Source organism: Pimephales promelas, chromosome 13, assembly GCF_988280905.1.
Source record: "Pimephales promelas chromosome 13, fPimPro1.hap1.1, whole genome shotgun sequence".
In the NCBI taxonomy this organism is placed as follows: domain Eukaryota; kingdom Metazoa; phylum Chordata; class Actinopteri; order Cypriniformes; family Leuciscidae; genus Pimephales; species Pimephales promelas.
This window is the reverse complement of record NC_142781.1, coordinates 22,713,602-22,739,497: the sequence shown is the minus strand read 5'-3', so window position 1 is coordinate 22,739,497 and position 25,896 is coordinate 22,713,602. Positions and strand designations below refer to the sequence as shown.

Below are 25,896 nucleotides of genomic sequence, written 5' to 3'. Positions count from 1 at the left end.
TACAAGTAAAAGTACTGGTCTAAAAATCTAATCTAATAACATTGTCTTATGAAATGTATTTCATTTAGAAAATTAATGGGTTTTTTTATTAGGATATCTATCCTCAAGGACAACCACGCATTTTCCTACAAAGTAATTTCATACAGGCCATTCGCTTCACTCTAAAAAATGATGGGTTAAAAATAACCCAACTTGGTTTGTTTTATAACCCAACCGCTGGATCAATATTGCACCAGCCCAACAGTAGTTAATTTGACCCAGCAAGATGGGTCGGTCATTTTTAACCCAACAGATGAGTTGTTCATTTCTACTCAAATGCTGGGTCAAATTAAACAAAATTCTGGGTTGATTTAACTACAAATTTGTTATATAGCGTACCCAAATGCTGGGTCAAATTAATTACAATTCTGGGTTGATTCAACTACATATTTGTTATATAGTGTACCCAAATGCTGGGTCAAATTAACCCATTTGCCAGACTAATTCTAGCACATTACAGTACAATTGAAGAAAATAAATGGCAATAGACTACTCATAGCTATAAAACTGTTACACTACCTAGAACAGAATACATGCTAGATGTATGCATAGATTATGCAATAAACACTTAAACAATACAAAAACAAAACAACAATGGAATCTTTGAAAAATTATTTTATTACTTTAATATCAACAATATTAGTGAAACTGCAGTTAATATCACTGATGTAGGAAAACATTCAATTATGAATGAACTGGCTGAACATTTAACAGGCCAACAGTCAACGGGAGCCATTAGCTCTACTTGCAAGCAAGTATTCTGGCATCTTCCCAAAGAAACTATTAAAGGGATAGTTCACTTTGAATTTAATTTTTGATATGTTTTATCAAATCTGAAGATTTTAGGGGGGATACATATTTTGGCAGGTCAATACGGTCTGAAAAAATCTGTATCCCACTATAACTTGTCAGGAAACAAGAAATGTGTCCATATTCACTGCTGTTATTAGACATGATGTACAGTATTCACAAAATAAAACACTTAATGATAGGCCATCATCTGTAGATTTTAGGGGGGGATACATATTTTGGCAGGTCGAAAATACGGTCTGAAAAAATCTGTATCCCACTATAACTTTTGTCAGGAAAAAAGAAATGTGTTCATATTCACTGCTGTTATTAGACATGATGTACAGTATTCACAAAATAAAACACTTAATGATAGGCCATCATCTGTAGATTTTAGGGGGGGATACATATTTTGGCAGGTCGATACGGTCTGAAAAAATCTGTATCCCACTATAACTTTTGTCAGGAAACAAGAAGTGTCCATATTCAATGCTGTTATTAGACATATTTGAACAGTATTCACAAAATAAAACACTTAATGATAGGCCATCATCTGTAGATTTTAGGGGGGGATACATATTTTGGCAGGTCGAAAATACGGTCTGAAAAAATCTGTATCCCACTATAACTTTTGTCAGGAAAAAAGAAATGTGTTCATATTCACTGCTGTTATTAGACATGATGTACAGTATTCACAAAATAAAACACTTAATGATAGGCCATCATCTGTAGATTTTAGGGGGGATACATATTTTGGCAGGTCGAAAATACGGTCTGAAAAAATCTGTATCCCACTATAACTTTTGTCAGGAAAAAAGAAATGTGTTCATATTCACTGCTCTTATTAGACATGATGTACAGTATTCACAAAATAAAACACTTAATGATAGGCCATCATATGTAGATTTTAGGGGGGATACATATTTTGGCAGGTCGAAAATACGGTCTGAAAAAATCTGTATCCGTATGGGGGGGGGGGGGGGGGGGGGCATGAAGTTCATTCCGTGCATGAAGCTCGAGCGTTTGCCCACAGAAGAATAAAATAATTTGTTTGTGATGGGCCACGTGATATCTGTCTTTGCTAAACCTCGTCGATTAAAAAAAACAACAACAGTAAAACGATAACTTAAACAATTCACGTGTTATAGTTTAATTCACCTTGGACAAAGCAATGACACACCTCCTGCTGAATGCGAGCGCGCTCCCGCGACCGGGGATACACTTTCTGCGCAGATTTTGCTCATCTCAAACAAGCCTAGTACTGAAGAGGAAGAAAACCTCCTTTTACCTCTACTAAGGCTAAAGATGTAATCAAGGGTTCTTTGAAATGAAGGCACCAGGGGCTGTACCATAAATTGGACCTAGTATGGTGATGTTATTAAAATATAATATATATAATTAAGATATAATTAAAAAAATGGCATATCAGTAAAGTTCATTACTGTTTTTTGAAAACAAGAAAATAATATTTTTGTTCAGTAAGGATGGTTTAAATAGTGACAGTAACACATTTAATTGTTATAAAAAACATTTTAGCAGCATAATTGTTTTCATTCAACGTTGATAATATTATATTATAATATGTATAAACATCAATAGATTTAGAAGCATATAATCAACCATTATCACTAAAATGATTTTTTTAATACTTGATATCTAGATTAGAAATGCAAGTCAACATTATAACTGGATGTTATGACTACTATTATGTACTGTAAATGCCCTTTTTCTTACAGCATAGTGTTACAGCTAAGTGTTTTTTGAAAAAAATTCACAATCCTCGGCCATGCGTCACACTGTGCTTCTGAATGAGCCTTGGGTTCCCCACCAAAGAAAACCACATGGTTAGCTGCAGCATGAAAATAAGCGAGACAAAAGGGCATATAAGGCACCTCAATAAAGTGACCCGCTTTTTCATACTTCACCAGCTCGTAGTTATTTTTCCCATGTGCTTTGAGTCTGTCGCATGCAAGTTTTGCATAATAGACACTTTGCCAATTCCTGTCAGCTTCTGACACTATAAACATGAATTGAGCAGAGGCACGCTCAATGGGAATAACGCTAGGAAGGCCTTCTTTGGACATCGGGTCATTCATGCAATCCCCAACATCCAAAAAGCCCAATGGTGTCATTTTTGATCTCTTTACGTCAAACATGAGGGGTGGAACACAGATGTCTTTGTAGCAGATCGGTATCAAAGTATTGGCATTGCATCCATTGACACAAACAGTGGCCGATATACCAGGTAGGAATGTTGCCATTGACAAAGCGAGATCTCCACTCTTTGATATGGACAGTAGACCAATTTTTTTATCTTTGACCTTTGAAAAAAAAATGTGCTGGAATTGAATTTGTGATTCTTATAAACCCATCTTTGTAATTAGCTTTTTTTTATTTAGAGATTATAAGAACAATAAGGAATGTGCATTAACGGTTTTACACTAACCTCTGGCTGTTGTCGCAAGAAATCTATACCTTCTTCAAAATACTCGAGGTGAAATTTGTCAACTTTTTTGGGTAAATCTTGGTATCCATGGAAAGCTAAGGCTAAAACAGCAAATCCTCTTTTTGCCAGCAGAGCTGCCCTCAACTCAAATGGAGGTCCTGTTAGCACATTGGTATCCAAAATACCAGGAAATGGTCCTTTACCTGAAAAGTTAGAAAATCAGATTTGACAGGCTTGATTAAAATAATAATGGCCAGCAAGAATTTGTGATTGACAATTGAAGACCTCTTCAATAGTCAAGCAATAGTGTTACACTGCACTTCTCCATTTTCACCACAAGGCGCTGCTACAAAACAGAATATGGGCAAAAACTTTCGCATCTCAGTCGACTGAGTGAGTACGAGTTTATCTAAAACATTTAAATATGTTTTAAATATAAATAATACTGCGGCCTCCTGGTTGAGAACCAATGCTATATGGAGTGCCTTACAAACTAGTCTTTAAGACAGAAGTTATTACAGCTTACAATAACTGACCAGGTGGCATAAAAAGAGCTCCTCTGATCCTGCCTTCAGTTACAGGAATTCTCCGGATACCATCGGCAATGCAGTGTCTCTCGTTTGTTACTTTAGCGATGACTTTATCGTCACTGACACACTCAAGGTCAACGAGTTGAGTGCGTGTCACGTCTGTTAATGCAAATTTGCTGCTTACGACGTCTGCTTTTAGTGCCCAGAATAAGCCCATTGGTTCAACCCCGGTAAAGCTGCCACCAAGAGAAGAGTCGCGGTTCAGGTCAACTTGACCACTGTTGTCTGCTTGGTAGGTGGCTGAAGCCTTGAAAACAAGTCCCTTTTCATCGGTGATTTTAGAGCGCAGGACCACGCGTTGTTGGGGATTTAAGCCACTCACGGTCACGTGCACTGGGTCTTCAAAAGAGCACTTATTACTGGGCAAAAGCCTAATGCTGACCCCCGAGCTGTAATGCATTTTTGCCAGAGTATTTCTTGCGAAATGGGTAACAGCAAACTTCAACATAATATGTCGTTTTTTTGTTTCTTCTTATTCTTCTTCTTCTGGTGTTTAACGGCGGTGGTCAAAGTCCAACCAACTTATGTTGCATTTCCGTCACCTACTGGAGAGGAGTGTGTGGTGGAGCGCATAATGGTTGGGAAGTTGGTAAACAATAAGACCAATGAAAATGGGATGGGACTGGGAGGGGGGTTAATTCAGCGATATCTTAAATTCCATTGATAAGTCTAGTTTCTTTTAAGAAAATAATTAAATACATAAAAAATTAAGAAATAATTCATGAAATATTCTTGATTGTTTTGGGCCATTTCCTAACGGAACCTGAAGTGACAAATTATTTATTGCAAAATATCCTACACTTGAATTAGTTGAAATCTTGCTCTTTCATATGCATCACACTCTATAAGTAAGGGTAGTGATCCTGCGCTTGACCACATTTGTCTCAGTTTTCAGTTTCATGCTTCCCCACCAACAATGTCCAATATGCATTCTTGAGATTAAAACGGCATCTTTCCTGTTTCCAAATTTTCTTTTTTAGACCTACTTTTTCTTGGATGTGATGAAAGTGTCTACCTTTTGTTCAACTAACCCACTCCTTCTGCCATTTCTTTCTTATTTAACCTTTTTACTTCTGCTGTACTCTTTGACACTTTAATGTCAATTTGTAAATCTTTTGAAGCCCGTTTAGCCATATGGTCTGCCTCTTCATTTCCTTTCACACCCTGTGATTGGTACCCACAAGAGGTTTACTCTAAGTCCAGATTGTCTGACGCTACATCACTTCAACTATTATATCTTGTCTTGCTGTTTATATGAAAGGGAGTCTGTACAAATGACTGATCTCATTGGTTGTACTTCTGTGTGATTATTACTGCAGTAATGTGTAGTTGCTGACCTCTTCTTCTTCTTCTTCTTCTTCTTCTTCTTCTTCTTTGTTTATTGGAAGTTGGCAACACAGCTTTTAGGTGCATTACCGCCACCAATTTATCTTTATGTGGGTTACAGCAATTACAACAATAATTGCATACAGCAACTACTGCAGTTACAGAAATAGAGGGGTGCAGCCGTGCAGGTATGATAATGACCAATAATGACATCGATTTGTAGGCTAACTGGCAGTTAACATCACACTGGTTCCCTCAAGAAAAACCAAACCAATAGAATTTTACCACACATGCTTTTGGATTAGCGCTAAAAAAGCTCTGTGATCAACAAAAGTTTATGATACTTACACGTTTTGTCTATCAAGATAATAATCACCGATGAACACAACCTTAAATTCAGTCGCCAGAAGTAAAAAGCTAGAAAATAAACAAACTACACCACAATCCCATGGCCATCAACGTCACCACCAGACAAGGTTCAGACAACTCTTTCAGTTTTTATCTACAAACATTTTCCCAGAACGTTTGAGTTAGATTAGTTTGTAAGGGCACAATCAACTATAATGCTGTAAAAACCAGTACTGTCTAAAAGCGGACTGAGCTGACCTGTTAGGTGTGATGACGTTTAATCTCCTCGACAGACTTTAGCCATTTGTTTCTTTTCTTCAAGCATTTAATAACTGGTTAAAATATAATGTTTATTGATTAGACAAAAAAAAATGTGCCATTTGTTAACAACAGCCTTTTTCAAGACACGTAACAGCTTCAGTGTGGTAATATTATTGGTGTATTTTATGTCATAGAATAAAACGTGAAGGTGTCTTGAGCTTGTGTTCACCACAGACCTTCAGCCATTTAACCAAAACCCCATTTAAAAAAAACCCATTGACTTAGGGAGATGGAACCAGTGTTAAAAGGCTAACTCGTTTCTGCATTTTGTCTACAAAGTGATGTCACCATACCTGTAAGGTACCACTATGCGGAAAGAACTACTCTTTCTAAATTAGGGGGAAAAAAAGATTCCTTAGTTAGTTACCTAATTATATTCTCAAATATAACCTTGTTGCTTCTATATATTGCAACACCTCATCTTTGTTTTCTTGCCAACAGTTTTTTCAATGACATGTCTTGGATTCATTTTTCCTGCAATTTTATGAGCAAAACTCATCTTTCATTTTCATACAATGTACAATGTATACATGTTCAAATGTCTCTTATACTCTTCTTTGTTGCTGCCCTAGTAATAAATTGAGTAAATTAAATCTGATCCTGTTGCTTGCCACATTCAGAGATGGAAAGAGTAATACAATATTCTACTCAAGTAAAAGTAGCCTACTACTAGGCTACTTCAATAAAATTTTACTTAGGCTAAGTACAAGTAAAAGTACTGGTCTAAAAATCTAATCTAATAAATCTAATAACATTGTCTTATGAAATGTATTTCATTTAGAACATTAATGTTTTTTTTTTTATTAGGATATCTATCCTCAAGGACAACCACGCATTTTCCTACAAAGAAATTTCATACAGGCCATTCGCTTCATAAGAATTCGAGCCGAGCGCTTTGCTTTCTTCTCCTTATTTTTTACTCAGTAACGGATATGATTTCAAGAAGTACAATACAAACATAACGAAATTTAAAATTACATATTTTAAAAACTTCTTTAAAAAGAAACACAAAAAACTACTCAACTACGTAACGCGAGTAAATTCGTTACTTTCCACCTCTGACCACGTTACTTATCCAAATATTCAAATTCTATCTAAATTAACTAAAATCATCTTTATTATAAATTGTGAAGCCAGAATTACATTTTATTTATGAAAATTAGCAACTCGAGATGTTAGAAGAGAGCAAATGCACTTCAGTGCGTTTATATTGCTAAACCTACCTACCACCAGACCCATCGGGGGATCCTCCTCCAAGTTACAGCTGATTTTTCGTGAACTAGCAGACTAAGCCCCGCCCCTCTCGCGTACAGTTCGCCATGGTCGTCATGGAGACGGTGTGAGAGCGAGGCCACTGGTGGAGCTCGAAACCCTTTCCTACTGTTGGGAGGAGGTACTCCGATCTGGCCCCGCTGGCTGGCTGCTCTCAACCTTCTCCGTAGACGGATGTTCATATCGTAAAGGGCCGTCAGAATCTCAGAATATATTCCATACCAGCGTATACAGCGTTTACAGTAACCCTGGGATTTCCATCTATTAGACGCAGCTCCATGGTGACCCAATACTGGTTTTAAAGAGGAGGGTATTCACTGGTAAGATCTGTTTTGTTTGTTTTTTTGCGCTGTGAAGGTTAGTTAGCAGAGCTAACACGGTTAGCCACTCGGAGTCTTTAGCCGGGTCTGAATCACTATAAAGCTAACAGATATATCGATAGTCAAATGATTCAGTCTATGTACTTGAATATAGAAATAGAAGGTCGGTAAGATATTGATTGATGATAGTACTTTAATAGCTCGCTATTGAATCCTAATCCAATCAAAAGCACTGTTCCGATCACAGCGATCTGTTTTGTTAAAGATCATGACGTGTAACGTTATTTGTTTTTTAAGCTAATCACACTGTCCTTATGTCATTATCTTGTGAGTTTCAATTGGAAATGTGGCTGTTAATTAGTGTGTCATAACGCGATTACTAAAGTCGCCAGTCCGGCGATGCGGACAAAGCCTGTTGTTAGCCATAGGCTGCCATTTTACTTTACTAGACTGTTAAATATCTGTTGTAAGTGAATTATTTAACGGCTGTTTTTGTTTTCGATACATTGGCATGAATAGTTGTCAATGTGTTACAGTATTATTATGGTCACCAACGGACCTGGAATATCGTTGTAGTCTTTTGTGCTTGCGTCCACCGGTTTCTTGCGTCGTGTGAATATCTAGGGAGTTTGTCAATATGTAACTATAATATACATTCTGTTTTTTCGAGCCGTCGCAAAATGGACATGTCGAAATATTGAACTCCTACACGCGGAAACACATACGCGTGCACGCGCACATGCACAAAGTGCTGTAACGTTACCGTAAAGTGTTCACATTACAGGAGGACTTTAAAAACTTGTGTTCGAAAAGTTAGAAACAACCCCAAAGTTAATTATTTTATGAAACCTAATCGTGACCATTAGTGATTCGTACTTTTTTGTTTGATTGTATAGGTTAATATTATTCTGTTCACAGTATTTGAAGAGCAGGGCGCGATCTGTTCTCTTTGTTGTACTTGTTCTGTTCTCGGTACAGTTGCACGTGTCGACGCGTGTGACTTAAAGCCCGCACATACTGGGGCTTATTTAGAACAACTATGTTACCGTGTCCCTACGGTATCTCTTCAAATTCCTGGCCATTTTAATGTATTTTTTAATAAAGGTGTGCTGCTAGCTTTTCTAGTGAGGCGATATAGTAGTGTAAACCAGATTAGTGTCATCCGCCCACGACAAATTGCCTGGTATCTCTAATTTTCCGCCAGCATGCATTGGTTGTTGCTTTGTTTTTGCACCACTTGTAACCCAACTACAACTTTACTGTGCTTTTTGCAGTGGCATGTCTTGACGTAAATGTGAAGCTTCATGTTGAAACTTGATCAAGATGTTGTTTCAATATGATATCATGTGGACAAATTTAATTGTTGCTTTGAAAAACTTCCCTGCACAAACTCTTAGATCCCTATGGATGACCACCTCTTCCTCATTGCTTTTCATATGCAAAGGTGTAAAAAAGGAACTGTGTGACTGTGAGCCATAATATACTAAACAAAAGGCCTTTTCTTTACTGTCATGCAACCTGGACCCTTTTTGCCTGATTGAATCTCAATATTCCCAGCTATGTATGTATTTCTCCCTTTCTTTCTCCCATCTTGTTCTATACTCCCTGGAAGGGCTCTGTATTTCGATATTTCTTGCTTAAACCCTTTTATGTTTGAACCTGAAGGCAGCTCTGGTATGATGAACCAGGAACTGTGGTGCCACGTTATATTTGGCTTCTGGCCGGATTTGTTGTTTGCTTCAAAGGAAAGTGACTAGTAGTGTGATAGGATTATGGCTTTCTAATGTGGTTAAACTTTACCAAAAAGTGGTATAGAAATGCTTTCAAAAACAAATAATTAAAAATCACATAAAATTGATATTTTAAAGGGATAGCTCCTGTTCCTCATGTTGTTCCAAACCCATAAGATGTTTGTTCTTCTCCTCAAACACAAATTAAGACATTTTTATTAAAACCTGAGGGATTTCGTTTCCTTTAGTGAAAGTAAATTCCATTAAAATGTTGATACTTCAAAATGTCCATAAATGGGTCCTAAAACAGCCTGGAAAAACCCAGACAACTTCCGGGAAATTTATATTTGCTCTGAAAGTTAGTCTGGCAAAGAGCTCATCCAAGCCCATTTCCAATCCGTCGAAATCGCGGCACCAATCAGAAACGTTGGGGTGGGCTTTACACGATGACGACAGCTCGAAAATCTCAAACCATTGTAGTCTTTTGTGTTTGCGTCAACTGGTTTCTTGCGTCGTGTCAATATCTACTAGAGTTACAATCCATCAGTAAATCCATTTTTCTCTGCATTTTGTACAAGTTTGGTTCTTCAACAGCTTGTGAGACGGTCATTTATCTGTATTTTACAATATTTACAGCAGTCGTTTTTGGGTATTTGTGTTTTTACGATATTACGCTTACTCGGGTCACCTTAGTCACTTTTACTGAATCCAGGCTGATTTGCTGCTTTCCCACTCTGGGATCATGTTGGCACTGAGCATTTTGTTGCAGAATGTTCTATTGCACCAGTCTGTTTGGTACACGAGACAGCAGGCAAGCTCTTGTCTGCCAGTGGGATGTGCGTCACACTCCTTGTGCTCCTTGGACACCCTAGTGCTTCTCCCGAGCTATGAGGGGAAAGGTGTGGCGGCGGTGGCAGATTGGCTGTAGCTGCACCTTCAGCATCCTGTTTGTTTCTCAGACTCGAGCACCCCGTGTTTTTTAATTTAATCTGCACACACACATGTATCTTCTTTTGGAGGAATGCTGACAAATGGCTTGTGCTTTTAGCAACTCCTGCACCTGCTCTCATTTGTGTGATGGCTGTGCTCTTGTTTTTTCCCTAAGTGCATATAGGCTAAATATGTAAACGACACCATACCACATGGATTTCCTGCAGCATCTTTTCTGTATTTTGTTGATTTAAAATGTTATGTCATAAAAACGTATTCAAAGCAAAAATAACTAGGCTATATCGTGAATGATATCTTGATTTTGGTCATATTGCCAACCCCTACATGAGTGGTGAGAGTGGTAAAGGACCTATTAGGGTTTTGCATTTACTACACTAACCATTGATCTCCCTGTAGTAATAAGTGTGTGTTTGTGTCATCAGGTTCAGCCGGAGAGGACTCTTGCTGCACAAGCAGTGCTGAAAGATGTGCAATGGAATGGTAGCGTGTGAGACGAGAGCCTCGCTCGCTCACAGGGTGGCCGCCAAATCCCTGCTGCTCCTTCTCCTCGGCATGTTCCCCACAGGCCAAGCTTCAGGTAAGATTATTCACAAAAACCTCCTCCAAACTTGTACACCTCGACCTTTCACCGCTGTTCGCTCTCACACTCTTTAAACATTAATTAAGATGCCGACAGCTGCCTTATTGAATTATTTCGTAGGAAGTAATATGTCCTTAGATAATGAAATATGTAAAGTAACTTGCGGGAATGGAGGTTTTTCAATGTATTAAATTGAATTTCAGTTTCTGCATAATTATGAGTCACAAATGGTTTACAGTGCGGCGGGTTTGTCTGTTGGCATCCATGATTCTTGACGTCAAAGACAAAAGCTTTTGTTCTTTAGTTTTTAGCGCTGTCAGTGCTTTGATAACAGAAATAACCGTTGGACTTAAGCTACCGGATGGAATAAAATGAGCATCATTTCTTTGTTTTCAGTCGAGCATCTGGGAGGTGTTTGTGGGGGCTGGGCACACACTCACTCTCTTTCTTTCTCTCCACTGAGGGTGTGTGTACGTCTGTTACCCCTGTCCGTGAGAGTCTCATCCAGAGTCTCCCTCACTAAAATACCTCTATATCATGTTCAACATGGCAGATTTGGCCTGAGAACTAAGACAGATGTCCATGTTGACAGGCAGTCGATGTGTTGTTATAAAGACTGAGGTGTGTATCTGTGACCTTAGTCACTTGGGCACGTGTGTGTGTTTTACAAAGCCTAAGTTATTCTTTAACTCAAAAAGCTCTTTTTTTAGTTTCATCAGACCATAGAACCAGGTCCCTTTTGAAGTTTGCAGCCGCTTTTGCTCATATTTACCAAGGGTGCCAATATTTATCGAGGGCACTGCATATACTAAGTATCAACCCAATCCACCTGAATCGATATTTGAAATCAAAACCGCTCTGTGTTAATAATTGTAACTGAAGCGTCGTTTGGAAAACTAGTCCAGTCTGAATAGCCTATAACTCTGTTTCCAAAACCACACGGCATCTGCACTATTTCCCCTTAACAACATGTGAACGGGGCTCAATGAGCAAATGAGTGTCTCTTGCCTTATGTAATATGTGAGTCATTGAGAGCGTTGCATTTGGAGATGGAGAGATTGAGGGATGGTGGGATTGGACTGGACCACTGATCCCATGTGGCCACATTCCCATATTGATTCAGCACCACAAAGTCGAGCCAGGGACAAAAGTGTCCCAAGTGATCCCAAGTAGTGTGTGTGTGTGTGTGTGTGCATGGATGTATGGCTGCTCGCACGTGTTTGGCATGAATCTAGGTACATCGGCTGAAAGCTACGTGTTTAGCCTTCCCACAGACCGAGCAGCGGGCAGAAGGGTGGATTTTTCAAGGTCATCCGATGAAAGTCTGTTGATGATATTGTGCCATATTCTTGGCTGCTTTTCCTTTCATCCACTCAAATATCCACGTTTGTTCGGTTCATCTCTTCAGTATTTTTAAAGGTGAAATGGGTAATTTAAGCTAAAAAAAATGTGGATGTTGAAAAGAAATAGTAAATAAAACTAATTATTTAAAGGGGACCTATTATGCAAAAATCGCTTTTACAGTGTTTTTGAACTTAATTTAGTTGTGTACATAATCACCATACTGTGGTAAAAATCCATCCACTATTTTCCCCATAAATCAGAGAAGAATAAAAAAGGACATTTATAGATTGGTAAAATAAATGATCCATGGGGTAGATGGATCCATGGGGTAATAGAGCTGAAACTGCACAGACTCATTCTGGGAAAACCTGAGACTTATAGTACATCTTGTAAAAATGGACATAATAGGTAAAATCTTTAGGTCTTAATGGGCGTAAATGCATGAAATTGACCTCTCACAGGAAGTCCTAGACCTTGGATCTGTATTGGTCTGTTGTAGAACATGCTGAAGGAAGCATATTATAAGGCTTCTGAGTGATGAAAGAGAAACCTGAATCGGATGTGCAAATCCCCATAGGTCTGCTTATACTTTTGGCCATGTAGCTTGATTGGCAGGTCATCAATGTCAATGTCAAGACTAGGGATGTGCGAGAGCGAGACTATTCGACTAGTCGATTAAACGATACTGGTGCAGCCAGTCCACTTGGAAATACTAGTCGTCATTTACATTTTTCTTTTCTTTATATTTTTACAAAAGCTACATTTAAATTACTGTGATGATGTTGATTTTACATTTTAAATGTAATATATTATTTTGGAGTGAAAAACAATAAAAACCTAATTTAACATCAGATTTTGCATGCGTTGGTTTTCTTTGTGTCACTCACGGTGGGTTCACTTTTTGAAATTATGTTGTATGAAATTATTCTTTTTAAAAGGCTCGATTGCATCGCTTTCATTCACATGTGTGTCTAACAGTAACAAACAAGAGGAAGTAGCACAGGAAGGCAACAACAAAAAAACTAAACCTTGCTGTTCTCAGGGGCTGATCTTAGGGTTTCTGGAGCTTGACATAGCCCACATTATTTCAGAGTGTGAGAAAGAAAATCAGCTCCCTAAAGGCACACAGCTGACGTCGCTCTGTTTTTAGCACTAGGCACGTTGTGAACTACAGGAATTTCCCATGTTACTCACTTCTTACTCTAATTTATCACTGTAACACTTCCATATGTTAGCAAGTGTTACTTCTCCCCACATGCAAAGACTGTTTTCAAACCATTATGACCTGAAAGGCATTGGATGAGGTGCTGGCATCGTGAGCTAGCATACATAAACCTGATGATTCATATATTATTATTAAAAAATAATATTTTATAATGTAATTTATTCTTTTGATGGCAAAGCTGAATTTTCAGCAGCCATTACTCCAGTCTTCCGTGTTGCATGATCCTTCAGAAATCATCATGAAATTATCAATGTTGTGCTGCTGATCAATTTAATGCATCCTTGTTAGATAAAGGTTTTATTTATTTCCAAAACAAAATGCAGAAGCAGCATTCTTATGCTTCAGGATGTGGTTTGTGTGGGTTTGAGATGACTGCACATTGTTTTTTAACCATCATTACCCAATGGTAAATTTCCCGATATAAGTGATGTTAATTTGATTAAAGCACATTATGTGAAAATAAAATGAGAACTGTGATCATACACTTCATGTTCTCTAAGTTTCGGTTCAATCACTTTGTAGTGCAACTTTAAAAGTGTTGCAAGGCTGACCTGATTCTTCTTCTTTGGAAATCTACGTGAAACCGTAAATGTCTGCTTTCCCTCTCCAGCTACGTTTTATTTTTCCCCTCAAAGCTTGTTGTTAGTAGCACAGGTTTAGCAGGTGTTGTACAGTCCCTCAATTTTATATAAAATGTTTTAGAGTGTTGTTTGTGTGGGTGTCAGATCATTTTGGTTTAGGAATGATATGAATCATAGGGTTTGTGTCTCTTGTGTTTATTGTGGAAAAATAGCAGTTTTGTACCTTCAATTCAGTGCCTGTCATTGAAGCGCCATTTGTAATTTCTCGATGAACGCTGTATTGTGGACTAGAGATGGGCACTTGAACTTAACATCGATGATCGATCATGAAAACAAAAAACGAAAGGGATAGTGCTTCTCTTAAAGGGATAGTTCACTTTAAAATTAATTTTTGATATGTTTTAGCTTACCTCAAGGGCATCCAAGATGTAGGTGTCTTTGTTTCCGCAGTAGTTTCAATTTTGATATTTTTAGGTAAAACCGTCTGTCTTGTCATATAATGGAGGTCTATGGTCACCACCTCAAAGAGCATGCACAGAGAAGCCCAAATGATTTAAGGACTTGTAAATGTAAGTACAAATTGATGGCCTAAGACACGAAACGAGTGGTTTGTGTGAGAAAACGAACATTATTTATATCGTTTTTACCTCTTGCAACCACAGACACATCAAAGTGATCTGAGGGTGCGGACGCTTCGGTCGACGCCATCGCCGGAAGTGATCTCTCGCGCGTGTGCGTCACTCATTGTTTACACAGAGATTTCGGAAGCGTTACCTTTCACTGTTAGCCTGGCTAACACCAGACCACGTACGCCAGACCACGGTCTGGAAACCACATGTTCACTTCCTTTATTTGAGGCGTGGTTTATGAATGCCCAGAGCCGTATTATTGGGTGTTACGAATGTCTATCAAATGTGCCTGTATGTAGCTCATAGCCAATCGCTTCAATGATACCAGATGATGTATGTAGACAGAGCGACAGAAAATTAGACGATGAAGACAACGATGGGTCAGAGATTTATGTATACACAGTATTTATTTGTAGTGGAGATGAGTGGCACCCGGTGGGGTCTTCTGCTGTTGTAGCCCATCCACCTCAAGTTTGTGCGTGTTGTGGCTTCACAAATGCTTTGCTGCATATCTCGGTTGTAACGAGTGGTTATTTCAGTCAAAGTTACTCTTCTTTCAGCTTCGGCCCGTTCTCCTCTGACCTCTAGTATCAACAAGTCATTTTTGCCCACAGGACTGCTGCATACTGGATGTTTTTCCCTTTTCACACCATTCTTTGTAAACCCTAGAAATGGTTGTGCGTGAGAATCCCAGTAACTGAGCAGATTGTGAAATACTCGGACTGGCCCGTCTGGCACCAACAACCATCTCATGCTTAAATCACCTTTCTTTCCCATTTTGACATTTAGTTTTGAGTTCAGGAGATTGTCTTGACCAGGACCACACCCCTAAATGCATTGAAGCAACTGCCATGTAATTGGTTGATTAGATAATTGTATTCATGAGAAATTGAACAGGTGTTCCTAATAATCCTTTAGGTGAGTGTATATCTTAATCTCATACAAGATGTGTTTGGTTCAGTTTATTATCCCCCCACGCCCTTATCAAACACAATGGCATGACTGAGTTTAAAGGTTGAAGTCTGGTTTATCATCTGTAGAAAGAGGATAATACGAAACTGTTTATGTGAAATTGCGAATCTAAAAATAACTTTTATTGTAGCTTTGTAACTAGCAATCAATATTTCAAATTTTCATTACACATCAGGGAAATCATGCAGTTTTATAAAAACCCATTTTCATCATGCCTCTTTCAATGACAACATTCTAGCGGCATTGGCTCAGAGTGATTCAATTTTTACAGAACCCGCATCTTGCCTTGTATAGCCAGATTAGACAAAGTTACTGATTCACAGTAAGTCATGAGGAAGTAAAAATGTCAGTGACTAAAATACAGACCGTTCCTCATGTGATGATTAGCCTAGATTATTTCCTATAGACGTTTAAAGAGTTGCATAAATGTGGAGTATACACTTGGAGACCCGTATGTCTACTTTTGTGGAAAATAATAGAGAAATTTTGTAGAATCCACTAGGTGCTTTTTTTCCGATATAATTACAACAAACAAACAGGGACTTTATAAGCTTTCAAGCTTCAAAAAAAGATCAGAAAGCAGCATAAAAGTATTCCATACAACTCATACACTTGTATCTACCTTACTTTTCAATGTGGAAGCTATTTCTTGTAAATGTGTGAGACTTCGAATTAGAGCCCGACCGATAAAGGATTTTGAAGGCCGATACCGATACAAATATTTTTGGGTCTTAATATACGATATTGCTATATATCGGCAAGATATATATATTTTTTTATTAAATATTGTTGGATTTCACACACGTGTAAAAGAAAAGCTAACTTTTCTGCACAAGATACGTTTGAAACTTTTTCTCTATGTCTAAATGTTCACTCCTCGCAAGTATAACTTACATTTTACAATGCAGGGACTGTAACTAGAGATAAGCTAGTTATAAATGCACTTTATTTAGGCAGAAAAAGTTCATTGTGGTTTCCAAGCTCATTAATGTTAACGACGTTAGCGGTCTTCCACTGATGATATTGACATTAGCCTGCTTTGTGGTTAGCTACTCTATGATGAGCCATAATTTAGCAATAGATAACATTATACTGCAAATTGTAAAACATACATTTTCAATATAACAGGCCAAGGAGAGATGAGTGAAGCATGTTTTGTCCCTTTTTATTTTATTTTTTAAATATTCATTTATCGGCCATTATAACTGCCGATACCGATATTATGGAAAATGCCTGATATCGGCCGATAATATCGGTCTGGCTCTACTTCGAATTTACTAGTTGCAATAGGTAAATAACTAGAAGAATAACAAAGTCCAGCACTGAACCTGTATGATAACTCTAGATGAGAACCCGATTAGTTTTTCACAGGAAATCTGGAAATCGGATGTCTGATTCATTAACAAATCATTCTTTTGAGTTTAATCTTTTCAGTGAATTGGTACTTTTTGTGAATAAGACATCAAAACATGAGGCGAACTTTCCATTCAAAACTTTTTCAATTACATTTTTGACCAGCACCAATTAATTTAAGGTTGCTGTTAAAGTTGCTGTAAAATTGCTGCAACTAGTTATCTGTTGCGTGTGGAACCGATCCCTTGGTGGTTTAGCTTGTGATGTGACTGTGGTGTGAGATTAAAAAAGTGAAACTATTTACATAAATCCATCTGAGAAAACAACACTCCACCCTTTTGATTTTTTTTTTTTATCGCCACCTTGCTTCAAAGCAACTAACTGCACCATCTGTCTTTGTGGACAGTGTTTGATAGCCATTCACCATTGACCCTCTAAGTCGCCTAGTCACGTTTAAACAGATGCCCTTTTCGCACTCAAGTTCCTAATAGCCATTAGCCAGCACAATTGATGTCAGCACCTCTGAGCACAGCTGCTGGCCCAGGATCCAGGCAGCTGAATGGCAGCAGCTTTTGCTCCGACCGCTTGCGTGCACCACAGAGGCTCCAATCTGTCATTAGCTGTGGGCCGAGTGCATTCCTGGAGTGGGTGAGCCAAGGCACAGCAGATCCCGAACACAAGAGCACTGTGTCTAGAGCTATCCGCTGATAGCAGACACAGCAGGGCCACCGGGTGCCCCCTCTCGCTTTCTATTTTTTCCTTTTTGTCCCTCTCTGTGCACAGAAGAGGAGTTGCTCACAGCTGTCCGAATAGAATCAGGAGAGTGCAAACACCCATCTGCCACTTTTAACTGTGACAAAGCCTAGAGGAACAATAGAGTCTTCCTCTGTGTCTTCTGTCAGATTGTCTCTCTGTTTTCCCTCCTAGTCGATTTGGTTTGTGAGGACAAGCTGCTTAAATCAGTCAGCCGCCGACCTCGGGCTGTAAATGGGCATAATAAAGAACACGTGGAGCTTTGGTTAATGCATTTGTTTGGTTTCTCAGAAGACAGGCATCATTTTAAGGCCCCTTTGTTGTCCACGTGTCCCAAATAAAAAGATACTATATATTTTAGAGATGCATTGTGCTGTTATTTGTTCAATTTTTTTTAACTTAATTTTTTTTAATATCGATTATTTTAGCAAGATATATCAGTACCGTATAAGTTATGGGAAAATATTTTAGACATTTAAAAAAAATGTTTTTACTGTGCATTCTCATTTAGAGTTAATCTTTAAGATACTAACACCATTAAATGTCATCTTTAGTCAACCTCAAAACTAAATATCCATTTTTCAGACTGTATATTAGAATGCTGTGATGCCTAAATTCACTTGTACACTGTAAATAAATATTTTCAAGATTTGTTATCACAACATTTTTTTCTTTAGTCAAATCAACTTAAATCATTTATTTAGTTCAGATAACTTATTATTTTGAGTTTCTGATGATTAAATCAATCTCCTTCATTTTATTAACTCACTTTTTCCAGTTCAATCAACTTAAAATTGTAAGGCAACCAGGTAACTTATTTTAAGTTAAACCAACAATATTTTTTACAGTGTAGCAATTAAAATGATTGATTTTTGTTTTATATTTATTTATTTAATGGTATCAAATTAACATCCATTTATTGCTTAACATGAATATAATTATAGGCCTCTTACGATTCATAAATTAGATAATAATTATTATTATATATTGATATTAATGTGTTGGTCAATGCTACACTGTCTCTGTGAATAAAGAAGTCAAATGTGAAAATGCTTAGCACTATTTAAGTTATGGTGCTTAGAGATGGTTTTAGATATGCGTGTTACACAAAAAATATGATTGAATTTGTCATTTCAGACATTAGAGGCTCGAACAGTTATGGTTTCGTTCAGTGTTTATCCAGGGAGAGTCACTTGGATGTCTTGTCAGGGCTCGTTTTGTTGTAGCAGCCAAGTTCGTCTGTTTCTACTGTCTTTTTTTCTGTGTTATTAGACATGTGCATGTGGAAACTCATTCCTCTCTCCTCTATCCCTGCATAAATAACACCCCTTTCACTGAAACTCTTTCCTAACATCCCTTCCTGCTCGGGCGTGAGAGTCTGTGGGTGCGCTTTATCTCTCAGAGTCAGCTGTGTGCTATGTTTCCCTTTAACCCTTTGAATCTGCTGGAAACACGTGTTAGAACAGTAAACGCAGACATATACATTCACACATATCAACTCGTTATCCCTCTCGCCTGCAGTAAGATTCATGTCATCCCAACCTTGTTATGTACACAGAAACATGAGACTCGAGTATCTTGCGGCCTTCTCTCTCTCGTGCAGCGTTTTCTTACAAGGAAACCACATACTGTTATTAGCCCTTTGAGAGCCATTCAAGACATGTTTTGTCATGGGTGGGTCTCATATCTCAGCAGCTGTGGTGTGCTTGTTTCGTCAACAACGTCAAACTTGCAGTGCTATAAACACGTGGATATCTCAGGAGGTTTGTAAAGCAATAGTTCAATGAACAAACATATATTATAAATGAATCACCATGTGAGGTTGGAGCAGGGCATTATGGTGGTAGAAATGTGTCAAGCTAGTATAGATTCTGCTATACCTTTTCAATGCTGTTTTAGATATTTATATATAAAAATCGTACTTTTGGACAATAGTGTATTTTTCCAACCTGTGTTTATTAGCTATGATAATGTGAGCGATTCCATTTTGCTGTGTGCATATGGTGGAAACATTTTACTTATTTTATTTTTATTTATATTTATTGATTTATTTTTGAGTATGTATTTTAAATTTAGTATAGTTTTAGTATTTAGGGCCGGCAAAGTTAATCTGCTATCACATATAATTTAAAAACAGTTTTATTTTATACTTAATGCAATCATATTGGTAAGATTTCAAGTTTTATAATGTACTGTGTTTCATTTTAGTTTTAGTTTGGTGCCGTGGGAATTTATTTTAGTGTAGTTGTACACCGGTATGCTAGTTTTTGTTCTAATTTCAGGCCATTTTAATTTTTCAAATATTTTAAGTCACTAGAGAATAAAAAATAGATATTACCAATGTGAAATTAAATTTTTGAATAAATCATGTTGTGATTTTAAAGAGTATACCAGCCATTTCTTAGTTAGGTTAAGTCTCTGGGAGATCCTCCCTCTTTAGGTTCTACAAAGTCCATAAATGGGACAGAGGAACAAATCCCCCTTCTACCATTTACTGACTATTTGCTTATGATCTCAGGGATTTGAATTAGGAGAGATGAGGGGGAAACAATAGAGATTGAAAAAACACATCAACCAATGTCATAAGGAGATCTTCAACCAAAACATATTTACCAGGGAGGATTTATTTTATTTGTGTTTTTTTGAGACCGCAGGGTCTAATCCATGCCTGGACTGCTGGGTTTTGGTCTCAATGAGCAGCTGCGCACTGCAGTGGTCAGAAATGTGATCTGCTTTTTAGACCACAGCCATTTCTAATGAAGGATAATTAGAATTTCATTCTGCTGTTAATCCCTTGGGTTTGTTTCTTTCTTCTGGGTGCCGCATCATGGACAGATGGAGGGTAAAGGCTGTTCAGGACCATGTGTTTGACATTTAGTTTCATTGTTTGGATCTCACTCCAAATGCTAAACTTCTCATCTAAATGAGGTCTATTTTATTCAGATTATTGGTGTTTAGAAGGAGGTCAAAGGATCCAGTTAGAGTACTTTAGGACATTTTTGTGGTAAATTTGATCTGCGGTTCAAGGTAGACTACTAAATTAACCAGGTTTCTAATGAAACTTCTGCCAGCCAAACAGGTTAATTGGAATTTCATTTTGAAAACATTACAGAAATATGTATTCCATGTGACCCATCCCATGTGGTACTCCTAAGATTGGTATCTTATTGTCATGTGTACAGCCAGTTTTAGATTGTGAAGGCCCAGTCCAACTTGTCATAGCAGGTCTGGGCAGCCGTCATTTACAAACGCTCTTCCGCAAATCTGAGATTCTTTCCACATTTTCCCTTGATAGATCCTAGCTTTCGGTGACGCATTAACTAACAATAAAATGACAAAAATGAAGAAAAATTTTGAAGATCCAGTTTTAATCAAACCAAAGGCAAAACAATGTAGCTGACATTGGTTTGCAATATATATATCTTTAATGTGAGCTATATTTGGTCAAATTTGGTAATTTTGTGATTAGTTTATTTTTTGTAATAGGTTTATTTGTGGAATAAAAGGATACGTCAAGGATACTGCGTTTGAGTACAATGATTTTATAATAGCCAATGGGTAAAATGCTTTGTTGTGCCTAAATCATGGTAAACTCCATGTAATGCATGGTTTCAAGTGGCTTATTATTTAACAGTGGCTTGTATAATACAGCAGTACAATTAGACCGGTTCAATAGTTACATTTAATAATTTTACAATTTATGTATTCATTTAATGTTTTATTATTTTACATTTTATGGGACATGTAATTGTTTCTACATAGATTTGAATTAGAATTTTAAGCTGATGCAGAACACTTTTTTCATACTTTTATCATACTGTATCATACATTAATGTACGTCGACTTTGAGTGTGGCTGGTCCACTCAGACAAGTGCATTAAAATACTGATCGCTGACTCCAACAAAAAAACAATTGCTTACAGATGTTGCACGTTTGATATAATGGATTGTGATTCTGTGCATCTGTAGTTCATATCCTGAATGTTTCTCTGGTGTCAAATCAGAAGAGTTTGAGCTGTATGTCTGAACTCTGAGTCCATAATCGGCTGATGGCAGCTTAAGAGCATGTTAAAAGCTCAGATTAGAGAACACAGTGATCGAGGTGGTCTCCAACAGACCCTGTTTGTTTGAGTTGTTTTCTTCTTTCTGCTGGATAAATGTAATGAGGGGATAGACGTGTTTACGTGTTTCAAGTGATCTATTATGTGAATAAAGCTCTAGCTCAGAGGCTCAGGAAATATGTTTTCTTTTTTTCTTTTTTTTTGCTCGTGTGAGAAAGATGAAGAAAATGAGAGCGAAAGAGATACCACTGGCTTTATGCCATTATGCCCGAGGGCAGAAATGTAGTATTCTGTTATGCTTTTCAAAGCTGGACATTTTGTGTGTAATATGGGTGAAGTTTTTGTTGAATTGACGATGTAATACCAGACAATATGAGAATAAGATCTATTTGTGTCCCCTTTTTCTTTGATATGTTAGGAATTTTAGGGTTAGTACAAATCCATTTTAGGTCGCTTTTAGACCAGAGCTTTCGGTCTGAGCCTGAGTCTATGTGATGTTAGCTCCCATACTTGGAAGTGACAGAAATGATCAACCATGTAAAGAGTCATTTATTAACTTACTTTTTGTTTTCTTCAGAACGTTGCCCTGCAAAATGTCATTTCAATTGGAATCTGTGTGATCACTTGAAGGTGAAAGTTCCCCAATTTCACTCATGTTGAAGTTGGTCACGAAAATTCATTGTTTGTTGATCTTTTATCAACTAATATTGTAGCATTTGTTGTCCTATACTTACAGTCAATAAGTGGCTGTATAAGTATCAATAAGTTTTATCATTATTAAATAGCTGTAGTTTATCTAGTCTGTATAGCAGTCTTATTGAAAGACACTATAACAGGAACAGGCCAATGGGAAATTTGAAATGGTTGGCACTCTTGTTTTTATATTTTATTTATTTATTTAGTTAGTTGAGTTGAATTTATTTTTATGCTAACCTCTGCTCTTTCTGCCCCTGTAGGTTGTCCCAGACCCTCAGTTGTGCCTCATGGCAGTGGGAACCTGACGGAAACAAACCGCGGCTCCTTCCCTGTTGGCACACTATTGCAGTACAACTGCGATCCAGGATACACGCTGGATGGCTACAGCATTATCACCTGCACCGTCTCAGGCCACTGGTCTTCTGACTTGCCTCGCTGTGTCAAAAATGATGGTATGTTTAATTTAACTCTCTCTTTAGCATGTCATACTACGTCAAACTTCTAAATGGATACGAAAGCTCTGGTTCCTCTCCTTCGCACTGACTCTCAAACTTTTTTCCAATAGTTTGTCAACAACCGAGTGCGCCGGAGAACGGAGGATATAACTGCCACCCCTCGCCGTGCCGCAGACTGACCCAGGGTACCGTGATTGAGTACTTCTGTGCAGAGGGTTACATTCTAAAAGGAGGTTACCAGTTCAGAACTTGTGACAATGGAGAGTGGAAAACGTCCTTACAGATCAGCTGTCACCCTGTACAAGGTAAGTGACGTAGCAGCTGGAGCTTGTTCCACAAGCTCGGCTATTTGGAAATTGTGCCACCGTGGTACATATGGGAAGTTTTCCTCCTCTTTGGAAAATGTTGATAACTGAGAATCATTTTAAATGTATTAAATTATAATAATGTGGATAGAAGTTCAAGCTGTTCAAGTGAGTTTAGTAGAGCATTGGAAGTTTTAGGTCCCAGAAAGCATAATTTAAACATCACCTATATTTTTTTGTTAGACAATCAACATGGTTACAAAAAACAGCATCTAAAACAGCTGAAAGTGGTTTGCTGGGTTTTTTTTTCTGTTTGGCCGGCAAACTGCTGAAATCACCCCAAACCCCTCTAAAACCTTCAAAACAGACCAGGTTAAATGGATGGTTGACCCGCTAACCAACTTAGACTTGTTTAAATGGGCTTTTCAACTATATCTGATTATAAACCTTTTTTTTATGTTTTTGGCTTTACGCACAGCAGTGAATCAGTGTTTCTCTTCCAGGGGAGCAGCAGCAATCTACGCTGCCCATGCCGGCTCTGTCTATCGTGGCCTCCACTGCCAGTTCTGTGGCCCTCATCCTGTTGCTGGTGGTGCTGTTTGTTTTGCTTCAGCCCAAACTCAAGTCCTTCCACCACAGCCGGTAAGGCCCTGTCTCCCTCTCAAAGGAGTAGCTGATAATTTACTCACCCCTGTGTCATCCAAGATATCCATGTCTTTGTTTCCTCAGTCGAAAAGAAATTAAGGTTTTTGATGAAAACATTCCAGAATTTTTCTCCATATAATGGACTTCATTGGGAACCAAACGGTTCAAGGTCCAAATGAGAGTTTCAGTGCTGCTTCAAAAGGCTTTAAACGACAGACGATGAACAAGGGTCTAATGCCACTAGTTTGATATTTTATTATAGTACATTTTTAAATGTTATTTTTGTACTTTGGGTACTTTTTCAGTCATTTTTGGTACCACTGAACGCATTAAGAACATTTAAAAAAAAAAACAGCTTCTTAAAGTGTTTGCATATGTACTAATTTTAGCAGCATGCAGAGTCAATCCTAATTCCAGTTGTTTGACATAAACAAATATGGCACCTCCCCTACTGCGCTGTCGTTCCAGTAATCTGCTGTTGCGTAATCAGCCCACTGTGATGTAAGCCACAGGTCAGGATTTGACACCGTTTAAGCCTTACTTTTTATTCTCCTTCACTCTTTTAAAGCAGCCGGGAGCAGGGTGTGTCAGGACAGTCTACCTCCATCATGGTGGAGGGCCTTCAGGTGTCGCTGCCCTCCTACGAAGAAGCCGTGTACGGTGCAGGCGGCACTCCCGTGCCACCTCCTGAGTCTCGGGTTCAGATCGTGATGTCGGAGGGTTTGAACGAACCTCTAGAACAGGCTCAGACGAGTTACAGTTTCCCCTCCACCTCGACTGCTGCACCCTTGTGTCACGCAGAGACTGTATTGGTTCACCAGGTGCCCTCTTCCTCTTCTCCATCCTCCTCATCCTCTCGCTCCTGGGCTGCTGAGCAGCCTGGTGCCGCTGCGCCTCTGCACCGCAGGCAAAGCAGCGAGAGCAGCGATCAGCACAGCTTGCTTTCAGTCACCTCTTGCGAAGACTATGGTGATGGTGAGTGAAATTGCAAATCTATATGTAGAGGTGATGTGTGGTTTCATTTGTGTGGATACTCGACGAAATGGGCGTTTTGGCTTAAATTTCTGAAGGAAAAAAAAACATTTTACGATATTAATATTATTAAACAATATTTTACAATCTGAAGTAGCCTGATCTTATAAAATAATTTGATATTTTAAAATACGTGTCTTTTTTTAGATTAATAAACAACATTTCACTACCTGAACTAACATGGCCGTGTCATTAAAAAAAAGGTTCAATTATTTGATATTTTGAGATTTATCCATTTCTTTACTAAAATCTCAGAACAGTTGTATCACCAGACTTTTTGCCGTTATGCTTCCTCAAAACGATTAAAGTGAATTTTATTCTTATTTCAAAACACACTCATCATAGACGAGGTGTATTCATGTTTTTGTTTTTGTGTGGATTGCATTTTAAAAGTATTTTCTCATTTCTAAAAAATTTGCTACATGCCATTGACCGTTTTTTTTTTTTTTTTTTCATGTCTTCTCTTCAGATATTCCATTGCTAAAGGAAGCCTGAGTCTGAGTACAGCCCTCTCCCTCTCTGTCACCGCTGGCCAGCACTGTAACCCCTAAAGCTTCTCACCAAACACTTACCCCACACCTACCCTTCAGAACGCAGCAGTAAATAAGATCCATCAGCTGTCCCTCTGCCAACAAATCGCCCGGCCCTGGGGTCTACAAGCTGCGTGGCCCCCATGGAGTCTGGCAGCTCTCTTGACAGGAAGGACTCTTGACAGGACGACCCCTCAAAGGGATGCGCAAATGCTCGAGTTTAACACTTTTCTTGCAGGTGCGCTAATAATCAGTTGCACTCACAGGCTTACCTCGCCATGACGAGGATTCTCTTATTACAGATGCATTAAGATTACGTTGTGGACCTCTGCTCCGTCAAGACTGTGACCCCGTGCGAAGGGGAGAGTTCAAGGATTTGCTAAGCCAGGCCCTTTTCTCTTTGATGCTGCATGTTCTGTGCAATTTCTATTTTCTGTTTCGTTCTACACGCTTACACACAGGAGCACGGCACAATCGAAGCATGACACATAGCACCATCTCGACACATTCCCTTGTGCGAGACGCAGGGTTGAACTGATTTGCATTGTACTGTATTCAAATACATGCTTGCCTTTTTATTTGTCAAAAAGTACCTGTGCTGTG

The 25,896-nt window shown here is 38.3% G+C and overlaps 2 protein-coding genes across 3 annotated transcripts; one reads left to right on the top strand and one right to left on the bottom strand.

Annotated features, from left to right (window-relative positions):
• Positions 1-1,954: 1,954 nt before the first annotated feature.
• Positions 1,955-5,243, bottom strand: LOC120493728 (acyl-coenzyme A thioesterase 5). The gene is made up of 3 exons (XM_039692520.2): positions 3,811-5,243; positions 3,275-3,477; positions 1,955-3,149 (listed from the first exon to the last, which is right to left on the bottom strand). The coding sequence occupies exons 1-3, from the start codon at positions 4,310-4,312 to the stop codon at positions 2,559-2,561; spliced, it is 1,296 nt and encodes a 431-aa protein (XP_039548454.2). The 5' UTR covers positions 4,313-5,243; the 3' UTR covers positions 1,955-2,558.
• A 1,955-nt stretch (positions 5,244-7,198) lies between these two features.
• Positions 7,199-25,885, top strand: susd6 (sushi domain containing 6). 2 transcript variants are annotated; one of them, XM_039692175.2, is made up of 7 exons: positions 7,199-7,451; positions 10,555-10,709; positions 22,587-22,778; positions 22,892-23,086; positions 23,590-23,728; positions 24,303-24,706; positions 25,233-25,885. In XM_039692175.2, the coding sequence occupies exons 2-7, from the start codon at positions 10,598-10,600 to the stop codon at positions 25,256-25,258; spliced, it is 1,068 nt and encodes a 355-aa protein (XP_039548109.2). In that variant the 5' UTR covers positions 7,199-7,451; positions 10,555-10,597; the 3' UTR covers positions 25,259-25,885. The 2 variants fall into 2 exon arrangements, with proteins under 2 accessions (XP_039548109.2, XP_039548108.2); XM_039692174.2 differs by having other exon boundaries at positions 24,300-24,706.
• Positions 25,886-25,896: the final 11 nt, after the last annotated feature.